The following is a 14,165-nucleotide window of genomic DNA, read 5'->3' as shown; positions in this document are numbered from 1 at the left end:
GGGAAACAGTGCTCCACAAATACATGTTTCAGCTTTGCTCTGTTGAGATTTGTTAGCCAGTGAGATCTTTTAAAGGTAGGGAAAGAAAGGAAATGCTTCCCTTTTTGTACATGTGTATGTGTGTGGTATGTATGCTTGTTTGAAAGTGTGTAGGTGAACACGTATGTGTGGGTATGTGTGCATGTATGTGCATTTACATGTGGAGGACAGAAATTGACATTGGGAATCTTCAGTACCTCCATGCTGTATATACATGTTTTTTCCACTTGAACCTTGCCAGTTCAGCTGGTCTGGGTAGCCAGCTTGCTCTGGGGATCCTGTCTCCTAAGCCCTGGGACTCCAGGTGGGCCACTGTACTTACCTGGCATTTACAAGGGCACTGAGGATTCAAATGCCCACTCTCAGCAAATGATTTTACTCAGAAGCTTCTCCCCAGCCTCCTGAAATGAAATATTTCTTCATGTTCTTGATGGGGATCGTGATCATTCATGCTGCCTCAGTCAGGTGACAGAGCCTATGAGTATGACGAGTATGCCTTACCTCTTCCACCTGAATCTCTCTTCTCGGTTCATGTCGGAAACAAGACAAGAAAAAATTTTAAAGCAGAAGATTTTAAAACAGTGATGTCAGTGGCTGGACCACTCTGCCCAACTCTTTTCTAGCATGTGCTGAGTCCTTATCAAGAAGGTGAAATGTCGCCGGGCGGTGGTGACGCACGCCTTTAATCCCAGCACTCGGGAGGCAGAGCCAGGCCTGTGAGTTTGAGGCCAGCCTGGGCTACCAAGTGAGTTCCAGGAAAGGTGCAAAGCTACACAGAGAAACCCTGTCTCGAAAAACGGAAAAAAAAAAAAAAAAAAAAAAAGGTGAAATGTCAAGCACATGTAGAAATCTGAGGCAATTATGTGATTGAAGAATCTGTTCCCCATTTTCCTAAGTTGAGATGTTCCATCTTACAGCTTTGACAGATAATGTTGCTTCTTGTAGCTGCTCTGAGAACCCTTTTTCATAGTGCATAGGGTCATTGATGCAAATATCTGGGCTAATGACCAGAACAAAACAGTACAACAACTTCTCACTGTATGCAGTTTTCTAACTTACTTAAGTGAAAGCAGATTAAGTTAATTGGCTCAGATGGAGGCAGACCTTTGCTCAAGCTGAGTATGCCATTTAATACTACTGAGGGGCTGTGCTGATGCAGGATGGAATTGTCAAACAACCCCTTTCATTTAGAAATGGTGATGAGCATATAGTACGTATGTTTGTGGGCTGCAGAAGTGGCTCAGTAGATATGAATCTAGCGCTCAAGCCTGAGGAACTAAGTTCAGATCCTTAACAACTACATTAAAAAAAGAAGAAGGAGCCAGGTAGTGGTGGCGCACACCATTAATCCCAGCACTTGGGAGGCAGAGCCAGGCGGATCTCTGTGAGTTCGAGGCCAGTCTGGTCTACAGAGTGAGATCCAGGACAGGCACCAAAACTACACAGAGAAACCCTGTCTCTAAAACAAATAAACAAATTTAAAAAAAGGAGAAGAAAGGAGGAGGAGAAGGAGAAAGAGACAGGTATGGCTGCGTGTGTACTGTAACTCAGAGCTGTTAGGGGGCCTTGCTGGCCAGCCACTCTAGCTTGAAACAGGTGGCCCATCTCAGTAAATGCTGCATCATGCAGACTGAAAAGTAACTCCCATCAGCACACAGCCGTACTTCATCCTGGAGAGTGTCGAGCCTGTCCTGTGCTCTTTAATTTAAACAGCCATTTGCAAGGAGAGTTGATTACTTATACTAAAATGATAAGAGTACTGAATCAGGAGATACTGGGAAATTGCTCAAGGGAACCTAGCTAGTGAGTAGCAAAACTGTGTCTTCTCTTCGTTATTTCATTGTGGTGTTGGCGTAGAGTTTGCAGTCTTTTTCATAGGCACTGACTAGATCCAGTTCCTTCTCTGTAACTTAGGAAGTATCATATGCTTTCAAAACCCTTTAGACAACACAGAAATATGCAAGAAAACCGTTCCTCACACCCAAGACTATTCTGATAAGATGACTGCCTTTTAAAATTCCCGTCCTCCTGTTTCTCTTTCTGCGCCACAACTGAGTGAAATGGAAATATGAAATTACAACTGAATCCTCAGAAGGATTGGAGGGTTCTTAATGGAAAGCATGTGCAGAATAGCATCTGCTACATAGGAGGAGCTCAGATGTGCTGCTACACACACACACACACACACACACACACACACACACACACACACACCTGCCAGTGTATTAACACAAGGAGGACCTCAGATGTGCTACTACACACAGACACATACCTGCCAGTGTTTTAACACAAGGAGGAGCTCAAATGTCCTGTTACACACACACACACACACACACACACACACACACACACACACACACACACCTGCACAGTGTATTAACACAAGGGGGAGCTCAGATGTGCTACTACACACAGACACACACCTGCCAGTGTATTAACACAAACAGGAGCCCAGATGTCCTATTACAGACAGATTCTCAGAACTGCACAGTGTATTAGCACAAGCAGGAGCTCAGATGTCCTGTTACATGCAGACATACACAGCTATGCTGTCCTGCCGCACACAGACACACACCAGAGCAGTGTATTAACAAAAAGAGGAGTTCAGATGTCCTGGTACGCAGCCGCACAGCCCTGCATAGTGTATTAACACAAGCAGGCATACCACTGCAGGTCTTTCAAAACCAAACCAAGAATGGGAATACTGTGTGTTCAGTATCCTCAAACTGCTTGTGTCACCCGAGGTTGTCATGGATCTTACTTCATATCATCATAATTCAGTCCACTGTGCTGGGTCTTACTGTGTTTTGCTAATTGTATCTTTAGTCTTGTTTTAGCTGCAAAGTATTCTGTATACCCTGGTAATGTTCAGATACTCTGCTGTAACAAATAGTGTTGCAGGATGAATGATCTTAAACATATATCAGTATTTTTGAGAGTTGATCATCTGAGCCTATACATAGATATTTACATTGATCTCTTTAAAAGAAATGCTTTATGCTGTTCTATCTAGTCTAATTTTGGAATGGGTTGACATTTGAGTATATTTGACCATGCAGTACAGTGGTTTGACGGCTTGACTACCTTTGGTTTTAGACATTTCATGTGTTTCGAGTGTGTGTGTGTGTGTGTGTGTGTGTGTGTGTGTGTTATATGTATGTATATCAGTGTTCACAAGCGTGCAGATGTGCATGGACACTTGTATGTAGGCCCAAGTTGACCAAGTGTCTTTCTGTTCATTTTCCGCTTTCCTGAGCCAGAGTCCCTTGCCAAACCTGGAGCTCCCCAGTCTCAGCTAGTCTTGCTAGCCAGCTTGCCTACCTCTGCCTGCGTCCTTGCCTGTCCAGCTTGTGCATGGTTCTGGGGATTCAAACTCTGGTCCCCACACTTGTTATGGCGAGTGCTTCCTCCACCAAGCCATCTCTCCAGAACCCAGACACTTCATTTTTTTTAATTTTGATTAAGATACTCTCACTTCATTCTTTAATTTATGATTGAGTTACTCTCCTTAACAGCTTAAAAGTCATGGATCTTAGTAGGTGAGTGCAGAGTTCTGTAGTTACCGCTAGAGGGCTCCTGGTAGGTTGAGCATAATCTTTCAAGTGTATCCATCAAGGTATAAATGTTCAGTCATACCTTCTGTCTGCATCTCTCCTTTTATGTACAGACATGTCTCTGTCCCTCATGACACACCTTTCTCAATTCTTACTAACTCATTTCATGAGTAGGCTTTGTTTCCCAGTCTGGAAAATGATACCATACTCTATATTTGGAAAAACTTGAAATTGGAGACATCTATTTTTTTTTTCAGAAATGTCTGAAAATGCCTAAAAATGCCTAAAAATGCCCATAGCTTTATTGCCAAAAAGAAAAGAAAAATCTTCAGTTCTGTTTTGACTCCATTGGGCTTGCTGCCATATAACTGGCACCCATGTAGAAATGCCATTTGGACAGTTTTTAGTAAGATCAGCTGTAGTGCCATCCGTTAGAGTGTATTTTCAGAATATTGGGTTAATTTAAACCATTAAAAGTAGTGGCATAAATTTTAATTGAAGCACAAAAATAATTTTCAGTGTCTGTACTGCTTTTATTATGTAGCGAAGATGTCACAGAGCCAACTAAATATGTGGCTCCAATTAACATGGTAAATAATAACACTGTTTGCACATTCTTATTTCTTTTTAAGGTTTAAAGGGCTAGAAAAACACTCTCATTTGAGTGTTTCAAGATCTATAACAAAATCAAATGGTTATTTCTATTCTTTAGTTGAAAGAATTGAAAAACAAAATTTAAACTGCCCAGAATACTGAATAATGCAGTCTCAGAATCAAGAGGTAACACTAACCAGGGCTTCACATTCAGTTAGGGGTGATTGATGGGGGCACCCAGCTGAGCAGTGAGTCACATGAAAGGCAGGGGAAAGCAACCAGAGAGCTTGGGAAACAGGAGGACGGGGCGCTCTTGGCTGGCATATGTTAGGGGATAGGCCCAGAGGAGCAGGGAAAGTGACCTACTACACAGTCCTAAAGTGAGCCCTGGAGTCTGGGCTTCAGTCTGCAGTCTAGGAAGCCAGTGAAAGAAAAGAGGACCTAGGCTTGCAGTGGGAAGACCTGAGGCCCTGCTCCTCATCCTGGTGCTTCACTGAAGAGAACCTACGGGCCTGCCTTGTGTGGGGAGGGGCAGTCAGCACACCACCCTCGGTGTCCTGGGCCGCTCTGGGCGAGGCCATTGCTTCTGTTCTGTGTAGTCAAGACCAGTTGGCATGTTGAAGTACACTGGCTCCTCTCACTGCGTCTCTGTGCCTCGGCCCCAGGCTACTGTTGGGCTTCCACTAACCTCAGTCTATTTTGTCAGTTCCTCCCTGGCCCAGCTTGGCTGTGGGAGATGGACTGTGTGATGCTTCTCAGTGTCCACTGGCTGACAGATCATGTGTGAGATGTGTAAGCTTAATGAATGAATGTTTTCTACCTAGTACAAACAATATTGAGCATTTCCTGTGTATCAAGTAGACAGCTAGAGGTAGAGGGGTGAAAATTAAAGTCAAGTTCCCTGTTGGATTTGGCAGTCTTTACATGTGTCACATGTACAGCCCTTTTCACAGTGTTGAATCACAGTCTCATCATTGGGAAGTCTTCCCTCTTTCCCATGTAGCTTTTTTGCCCGTCAGTTTTCTGCCACCTCAGAATCCAGTTCAAATACAGCTTCTTCCCAGAATCCTTGGAACCTCGTTAAGGTACAGGCAGCAGATACTTCTAGAACAGTCTAGTCTGTTCAGTGCAAAATCCTGCACGAGTAACTTAGAAGTGGCAAGTGTCCATCCCTGTATAACTTTAGCCTTATAACCTCAGTGCTCAGCATGGTGCTGAGCGACAGCAGAGGTGTTCCAGCAAAGTCTAAACAGTCAGGGGATTTGTGTTTCTTCCAGGAAGCAATATGGAGCTGTGCCCCAGAGAGTTAAATGACAGTTGGGGAAGCGTAGGCAACAAAATCCATGGCCTGTGTCATCTCTAACAGGGCAGTCAGGTCAAAGCTGGAAAGTATGGTACTGGGAGTCCCTCCTGCTGCTGTTCCCTGTGACTGTGGTGTGACCCAGTCATTCACCAAAGGCCATTGAGTGCCACCAAAGCCCTGCAAGCCTTCATGTCATTTGGAAGAAAGTGCTTTGGGGAGAGTTGTTCGACCCTATGAACAGAGAAGCATTTAGTACTAGGAAAGAGGGATTCTTGGTTATTCTCCATGGGATTGGAGTTCCTGCCCTCCTCACCTGTAGGGTTTGGCAAATCCTGTCTTGACTGAGACTGCTCCAAGCAGGACTCTTCTCCCTCCTGGGATAGCAACTTCCCTATCTAAACTTGACATCAGGCTCATCTCCAAGTAGCTACCAGTCCTGGCTGGGCTCCTGCGGCCCCATCAGATGCAGTAGTAGTTCCTAACGGAATTCTGAGCCACACTGGAAACATTCTCATTTGCTGATGGTTGCCAGACAGATAAGTCAACCCTAGAAGATAGGCACTGGCATACCTAAGTCAGTGGCCATACCCCTGGGACTTACTGGGATTATGCTAGCAGTCAGAAGTCCTGAAGAAGTATAGGAAGAAGCTCTTAACTGTCGTCTTGCTCAGTCTGATCTCCCAGGAACTCTGGCAGGAAATAGACACAGGTGCTCACCTTGAGTCAGGGGCTCAGCCTGCTTTCCTTAGCTCTAGGCTGCAGACTACCTCAGGGGAAGGATATGCTCTCACAGGCTTTCTGGACTAGGTGGTACCATGGCAAGTTCTCAGTAGGAGAATTAGTCTGTGAGCTACCATTAGCCAGTATTCTATTGTCCACACTCTCTGCAGGGGTGGGGGACTCAGGTCTATGAGGGCCATCAGCAGAGGTGCCTTTAGACATGTAGGTTGACTGCTCACCCTTAGCTTTCTGTTCACAATTGAGTCTTTTCTCTGAGGAAGATGGTGGCAAAATATGTGTGTAACACTTTAAACTTTAAAAAACAAGTTTATTTCCTTATTTCATTTTATCCCTGCAGCAATCCTGTAAAGTAATTAGAGTGGCTATTGATTGGTTTGGGTTGATGTCATAGTAGTAGGTGTGGGTTGACTGAGTTCAGTCAAGCTCCAGTAGATCCCACAGAGCATTCTGTCTGGTCCTTGCAGCACATCTGTGAGACAGGCAAACTGTTAAACACAAGTGCAGGAGGTTAAGTGACAGGTCTGTGTTCTAAGAGCTGCTGTTGCTGGCGTTGCCGTGGACTGTGTGTCTGCACGTGTAGTCTCCCATACCCTGCAGGCTCTTCAATGTGTGGACGAAAACCAAATCCAGAGCTCAAGTGTTTGACACATTCGATTATGAGAAGAAGCCGCTAAGCATAGTGATGGGAAGAAAAAGATGTAAGGTGTGATCTGTGTTACTTGTTGAAGCTTGCCTTGCACATCAGGACACCAAGAACAGCTCCTGCCTTAGCTCTTCGCTCACAGTCACCCCATGCTTTCATCCAGATTGACATGACAACCTGAAGCGTGGCAAAAGTGGGCACCCTAATTCCATTCTTTTCACAGCGAGGCGTAAGTGGATTATGAGGCAGGTCTTTGAGAACTCTTAATCAGCTTAGTTTGAGACTAACATCAGGTAGTGATATCTTGGGCAGCTAGAATGCTTGGCAGGATGGGGTATTCTGCTTCCAGGGTTTATTTGTCCAGCCAGAAATACGGAACACTGTGTGTCGGGTGCAGCCTCAGCTGACAGTGTGTAGACAAGGGAAGAGTTGCCATGGCAGAGGGTCAGGGTGCTGTATAATCGAAGCAGGCATGAAGAAAAAGGGGGACAGCCTTTCAAATTATCCTCGCAGTTCATGTTACATATTGCTGTTCTAGAGTAATCTTCCCAAAGCAGAGATGTCCCCGCTCATTAGTGGATGTCATCCTTGCTGGGCTACTGGTGTATTTAAAGCACTGTAACTCAGTCTGTCACATTCAACTCCAGGAGCTTTGAAAGAAGTCTTTGAAAATGCAATTCTAAAATTACTTACAGAAAATCGCACTGAGCCTGTAATGTAATTGTTGGTGGTTCTGATGGAGTCAGTTTTGGCAAAACAGCATAATATTCCCAGTAAAATATAACTGGCAGTATAGGAGGCCAGGTACGGCTCTGAGGAGAGAGTGCATCACATCTGATTAAAAGTGGAATTTTGTTGGAGTTTTGTGTAGAGATTAAATCTGTTTTCCTTATAGAAACAAACTATAGTTAGAAGACACAAAACTTCAAAAAACAATTGGAAAGCAACTAATACCTAACCTGTAAAATCTTAATCAGAAATTTTTGTAGCATGTAGATTTCAGATACTTCTCCTCTCCAGTACTTAGTTTATGTTCTGTTGAGCATGGTTCATACCTTTGAAATGATAGCTTTGGAGATCATGTCCTCTGTTTTCAGATACAGGTGTCTATCTTCAGAGTCTTTCTGATGGTTCAGGCACCCTAAAGGGGTCAGCTGTCTGAATAGCTACATAAGATCTTGTAATGTCACATTATTAAATTGATAAACATTAGGGTATATATTGCCATGTTTTTTGATTGGTTGGTTGGTTGGGTTTTGGGTTTTGGTTTTTCAAGACAAGATTTCTCTGTGTAAGAGCCCTGGCTGTGCTGGAACTTGATCTGTAGACCAGGCTGGCCTTGAACTCAAAGAGTTGCACCTGCCTCTGCCTCCTGAGTGCTAGGATTAAAGGTGTGCACCACCATCACATGGAGGCCATGTTTGATGTTCTAAGGCAGGGCTGTATTTTAATAATTCATAGTGGCATCAAGGACACATAGGATATTATTTTAACCCAAATTCATTTTATGGTAAGTATATTTTCTGTTATGTGACAGATACCTACCAAGCCACATAATAGATATCTGCAGTTAGGTAATCTTGTTCTACTTGTATCCCAGGAATAATTTCAGGTGCTGGAGATAAATGATATAAAAAAATGTAGAAAGTCATCCTACCCTATCACACCAATGTGGGCTGAGAGAAAGTAAGCAAGTAAAGTCAACAAATGTTCACTTCTACTAAGTGCTCAGAATTAGAACTGAATTGAGGTGGCACTTAATAGATGTCACTGTTAGGAGGGTGTAATAATTCAATACACTGAACTGTTTAAAGTTGAAATTGCCACCAATTCAGTTACATACAGTGTATCTTTCTGTGTATGAATGAATACTTGTATATATTATATACCGTATGTATATGTGTGTGAGAGAGACACAATAAACATTTTAAATTGTAGACAAAACAGAATTGCACTTTTTACCCCTAAAGAATTGCCCCCTTATGCCAGAAGACACAAGACAGTAAGCAGCTCAGAACTGTGATCCATGAGAGAAGCCCACAGGGAACTTCAGGGAGCCTCAGTTTGCCCAGTGGCAGCTCTAGAGCCCAGTAATGAAGTCCCAAGCAGCCTGGGAGCTCACTGCCATGAACTGACAGTAGCTAGGATTTGTGAAGGAGAGTCCCCGAGATGAAAGGACCTCATGCCCTGAGCCTACCACTGAGCACCGCTTTGCTGTTTGTGGGGTGTGACTCCACTGTGGGAGGCAACAATCCTAACAATTCCTGTGACTCACAAAGGAAGGTTAGTTCATGTTCCCACCTGCAGAGTGGAAAGACCACATAGTACAAGAGGAATAGGATGGGGTGCAGAAGAGCATCACCCAGATAATGAGAGTAAATTACCCTAGATCAGAGTCTGCCTCCGGCTTGCCCAAACAAAGCTGGAAGCAAGCTTTGAGAGATAAAGCTGATGTGAGGAGACTTAACTGCCTGCCAGAACAAGCTGGACACCTTCACAAAACCCAGAACCCATAAACGTGAAACTGCCAATGCCCTGCCTTCAATCACAGGAAATGCATAAAAGAATGAACTGTGACCAAGGCAGGGAATTGTTAGGAACAAAAGCAGAAGTTATTCTAGGAATGGCATAGTCTTTTGAGACCTCAAAGCCCACCCCAGCGACACACCTCCAACAGGCCACACCTCCTAGTTCTTGCCAAGCAGTTCTACCAAGTATTCAAATTTATGAGTGCATGGGAGCCGTTTTCATTCAGACCACTCCACCCACCAAAAAGAGGTACACTAGATGATCCAGACTCTGTCTGTATATCAAAAAGAATGTGGTGGCACTAAATCCCAATGATGGCAGTCATTCTGTAAGTTACCATGTTAAGTGAAAGAAGCAGAATTGGAGCACTGCACAGCAAGCTTTAGTTCCCTACAGAGACATCCCGCTAGGATGGGCAGTTGTCCTTGGAAGAGTATAGTTGGAGCTGGTGAGTGGTTCTCAGACTATCTCTGTGGTAGACTGGAATTGGAAAGTCCATTCACAGTTTACCTAATTAAAATATCCTTTGTCAACTAAAGGGGCTAGAGCGCTGGCCAGTGTTTAAAAGCACTTGCTGCTCTTGCAAAGGACCAGGGTTTGGTTCCCAGAATATGCATAATGGCTCACAACCATCTGTAACTCCAGGTCCAGGGGATCTAATGCCTTTTGCTGACGTCTGTGGATACCAGGCTCATGCATGGTGCACATAGATACATGCAGACGAAACACTCATACACCTAAGAAAACAAAGATGAATATATCTAAAAAATATTCTTGCCTTATAAATGAATCAAGAACCCAGAAAACTCCATAAAGTTAAGTCTTAAATTAACTGATAGAGATTATGAACGTTTATCACGATAATTTGCTACAGTAGTAATTATGTACTGGGCACTGTCAGTTGAGAGGTTCGCACAGCCCTTCAAGGAAGTACTTCACAGGTTAGGAGCTAGTCTAAAGTGTGGCTGAGGACATTCAGCTAATGCAGAGGATTGTGAGAGACTTAGTGTAGCAAGGTGTCACACGCCCTTAATCCCTGCACTCAGAGACAGAAGCAAGCAGATCTCTGAGTTGGGAGGCCAGATAGCCTGGTCTACGTATGGAGTTCCAGGCTAGCCAGGGCTACATAGTAAGACACTGTCTCCAAAAAAAAGAAAAACGAAGAAAATAGTTCAGTTTCTCTTCTCCTCTCCTCTCCTCTCCTCTCCTCTCCTCTCCTCTCTCCTCTCTCCTCTCCTCTCCTCTCCTCTCCCCTCCCCTCCGTCCCCTCCCCTCCCCTCCACTCCACTCCACTCCCTCTCCTCTCCTCTCCCCTATTCCCTCCCCTAACTCCTCCCCTAGCCCTTCCCCTCCCCTCCTCCCTTCTTTTTTTATTTTATTGCTGTAGCACATGGGAGGTGGAGACTGGAGGATCAGTTTGCTTAAAGGCTGTCTCAGAGGTGTAGTCTGGGCTGCATGAGATCCTAGCTCAAGCAAATAAATACGGTTTTGAGTTTAATGAGCCCTGAGGAGTAACATGTAGTATACTCAGTCTTCCACCAAAATCGTTTGTGAACGTTTCACATGGCGAGGGTGCTTGCAAAGCCAGCAGCCATTGTCTTTCTGCGGATTTTTTATATGGATGGTTGTAATTTCCTGAATCTAACAGGCTCAACGTAGTGAAAATGCCAACTGTCAAGATACGTGTTTTCTTTTGAAAGCAAATATTTTCTTGATTTTATGTAAGTAGAATTCTAGATTTCACCTGTCGCATGAAGAAAATGAGATTCTTCAGCAGACAGACAAATTTTAAATGTATCTGAGTCGTAAAAACAAAAGTCAGCTGAGGGAAAAATTGAACTTTTCTTTCTTACACCTTTTGAATGAGGCCTTTTGCTCCAATTGGTATAGTAGTAATCAAGGGGTTTTATGTATTGTTTTATTTGGAGCAAGATAAATTTCAGTCTTCCTTAGTACTCAGGAGATTGTTTAGACAGCTGGTAAACTGGCCTTCATGTTAAAATATGTATATGACAGGTCTTTGGGTATGTTAGTATAATATCAGTTATGTCAGGGCCATTTTATAGTATCTGAAGATCAGGCCAACAAAGTGGTCAGTCCCTGGGTGGAATTACTGGACAATGGAGTTTGCATTGTGAGTGAAGTCATTTGCAAGACACTTTATTCCACTTGTAATTCACATTTACGAAAGTTTGCTCTTTCAGTGAACTTTGCTTCCTGGGGTAAGTGACTCAGACATTTGTCAATGTAAATATTTAGAGGAGTTACCTGTAAAAGATCACACACTTCACCCTTTAAAGCACTTTCTGTTGACTGATTAAATATTTTTTCTCTTAGTTACCATTCTGTACCGGAGTCTGTCTGTCTGTCAAGTCTAACACATGCAACAATGAGAAAATATTACTTTAGTTTTGCCAAAACACTTGGTATTTCAAGAAATATTGCATCTGCCTTTTTTACATGTTCTTCTTTGCTTGTGTCTAGAACCATAAAGTGTTCAAAAGCAGATGCACTGCTATCTTTATAAAGGAGTCTACCAGAAGTGGCTTCTCCACCTCTTACAAGATTCAAGTCACTCCCTTACCCTTCTTCAAGTGGCCAAGAGTGGCCTTTGTCACCATGTGAACCCCTGGGGTGGCTAGCAGTGCTAATGCTTAGGTTTCTGGGTTGCTTTGTACCCTGAAGTTTGAGGACACAATCCCTCCTCATCTTCTCATGCTCTGTCAGCAACTGCCACACTGAGTCGTGTGTAGAGATGTCTCTAAAGAGTAGTAGAACTTCGAAAGTCATGATTAAAGTAAGCCTCCATTTGTAACTGGTACACAGTGTGTGCTTGGTAGTGGGAACATGTTTAGATGTATAGATAGTGTATTCATATCTCAGTTTCTATGTGGAAAACTCTACTCTGTCCAAATTTTCCCAGAGGTAAGACGAAACAAAAGAAGGGGTTATGCATTAGATTAGCTTTGTATGTTGTATGGTGAAATAAATCATCCTCGAATCATCAAACTTGGTTGTGAGTGTGATGGTTGCTATTGACTGCCAGTTGACAGGATACAGAATCATTGGGAGACAGTCTCCAGGCATGTCACTGTTTTTCACTGTAGACCTTGACAAGAGTGGTGAGCAGTAGCCAAGCCACAGACTGAATCCTCTCCTGCTTGAAATTTCTGCCATCAAACACATTAGTCCCATTACTTTTAAATTCAGCCTCCCTCAAGTTCTCAGAATACAGCCAGATTCATTGTCAAATTATAACCTGAATGCCCCCATTCCTGATCATGGTAGAATCCTTGTTCCCCTCTGAAACTCCATGAGCTAGGCCTCTCTATCCACACTTCTCTCAGGCTTCTGGTCTTTCAGACTCCCATCAGAGTAGCCCATTAAGCTATGCTCACATCGTTGGAGGCCTTTCCTAGCTCAAAGCTCCAGACTCTTCGTCCTCTGTGCCTCCTAGAGACCATGTGGTCAGGTCTGTCACAGCCGTAGCCCACTTCTCGGCACCAGTCTCGGTATCAGTTGCTGTCTTGTCGCTGTGACAAAACAACTTGACAGACTCACCTCAGGGAAGAAAAGGATGATTGTGGCTCACAGTTCCGGGGATAGCCCTTCACTGCAGAGAAACTATGACAGGAGGAGCATTAGGAACCTGCTCACACAACGTCCATGGGCAGGAAGCAGGAGAGGCAAAGGCTCACACTCACTCACTTTCTCCTTTCTATTCAGTTTAGGGCCTCGGCCTGTGGAACTGGTGTTGCCCACAGTTAAGGTGGGTCTTAGCACCTCTGTAAAGATCACTCTCAGGCCTGCCCAGAGGCTGGGCACTTAGGCGAGTCTAGATCCTGTCAGGTTGGCAGTCATGGTGAGACTTTGACTTACCATGCTTTGTGCTTACTTACAGGACGCAGAGTGACTAGAAGCAGTAGAATCCCTGTGACAGATTCTCAGAGAGACAGGAAGTAGCTTTTCTACTGTAGCCCTTGCTGTTCCTGTCTTCTATCAGAATCCAGTCGTCTCTTGTGACTGGAACCACCACCCAGATCCAGCTTCCTTATAGTTAAAGTCACCCCAAGTTAGGAACAGGTGCTTCGTAAGCCTCTAGTCTGGCCTCTCTGCATGCTGACTTGATTGGCTGTGTCTGCCCCAGGCACTGTCCAGCACTGTGTGTGCCGTAGATCTCTGTCAAGGCGTATGAAATAGCTCACTAAGCTGACGTGAATGGGAGCAAGAATGGCCTAGCGCCAAGTTCAAAACCCTTGCTGCTATCAAATAGGCTTATCATTTTGATTCACTAGGAAATACTATTGCTTTTGATTAAACTCATGTTAGCACTCTGTTGTGACACTTGTCTGAAATAATGGTTCCTTGAAAAATAGAGTATCTTAAAGTGTATGCGCATGCACCATGAATTGAGAATTCCTTTAGAAATAGTACTCATACATATTTTATACATAAATTGACAAGGATGGCAGAAACCTCATCTTCCCTGTAGCAATTTGAACCAGACTGATTGAGGATTTATTGCCTAATTATACTTGTCATCCTGACATAAAAGTCATTAGTTCTAGAAAAACATGTTTGTCATACCAGGATTATCTCTAATTAATACAGTCAGTATCGAACATGTCTTTAAAGCCAGAGAGAATAGTTGTCTCCAGCACATGTGATGGACCCCAGGGAGCTGATAGGAAACCTTTTTGGTTCTGATGCCGTGATGTAAGCACAGCTTGACGTGTGAGGAAGGAAAGCTCTAGGCTGCACA

General features: G+C 43.8%; 1 protein-coding gene across 5 annotated transcripts in view; it reads left to right on the top strand.

Moving 5' to 3' along the window:
• Nucleotides 1-14,165, top strand: part of Peli2 (pellino E3 ubiquitin protein ligase family member 2) — a 145,150-nt gene that overhangs the window by 108,329 nt on the left and 22,656 nt on the right. Inside the window, exon 1 of one of the 5 annotated variants that reach the window (XM_059273725.1) lies at nt 6,835-6,934. The exons of the other annotated variants lie outside the window; for them this stretch is intronic. Within the exon in view, the coding sequence (XP_059129708.1) occupies nt 6,914-6,934 (21 nt within the window). The 5' untranslated portion in view covers nt 6,835-6,913. Of the gene's footprint in view, nt 1-6,834; nt 6,935-14,165 lie in introns of those variants that run through there. 5 annotated transcript variants of the gene reach the window in all.

The sequence above is a fragment of the Peromyscus eremicus genome, chromosome 9 (assembly GCF_949786415.1).
Source record: "Peromyscus eremicus chromosome 9, PerEre_H2_v1, whole genome shotgun sequence".
NCBI lineage: Eukaryota > Metazoa > Chordata > Mammalia > Rodentia > Cricetidae > Peromyscus > Peromyscus eremicus.
The sequence above is the reverse complement of the archived record's forward strand: the minus strand, read 5'-3'. Positions and strand labels throughout refer to the sequence as shown.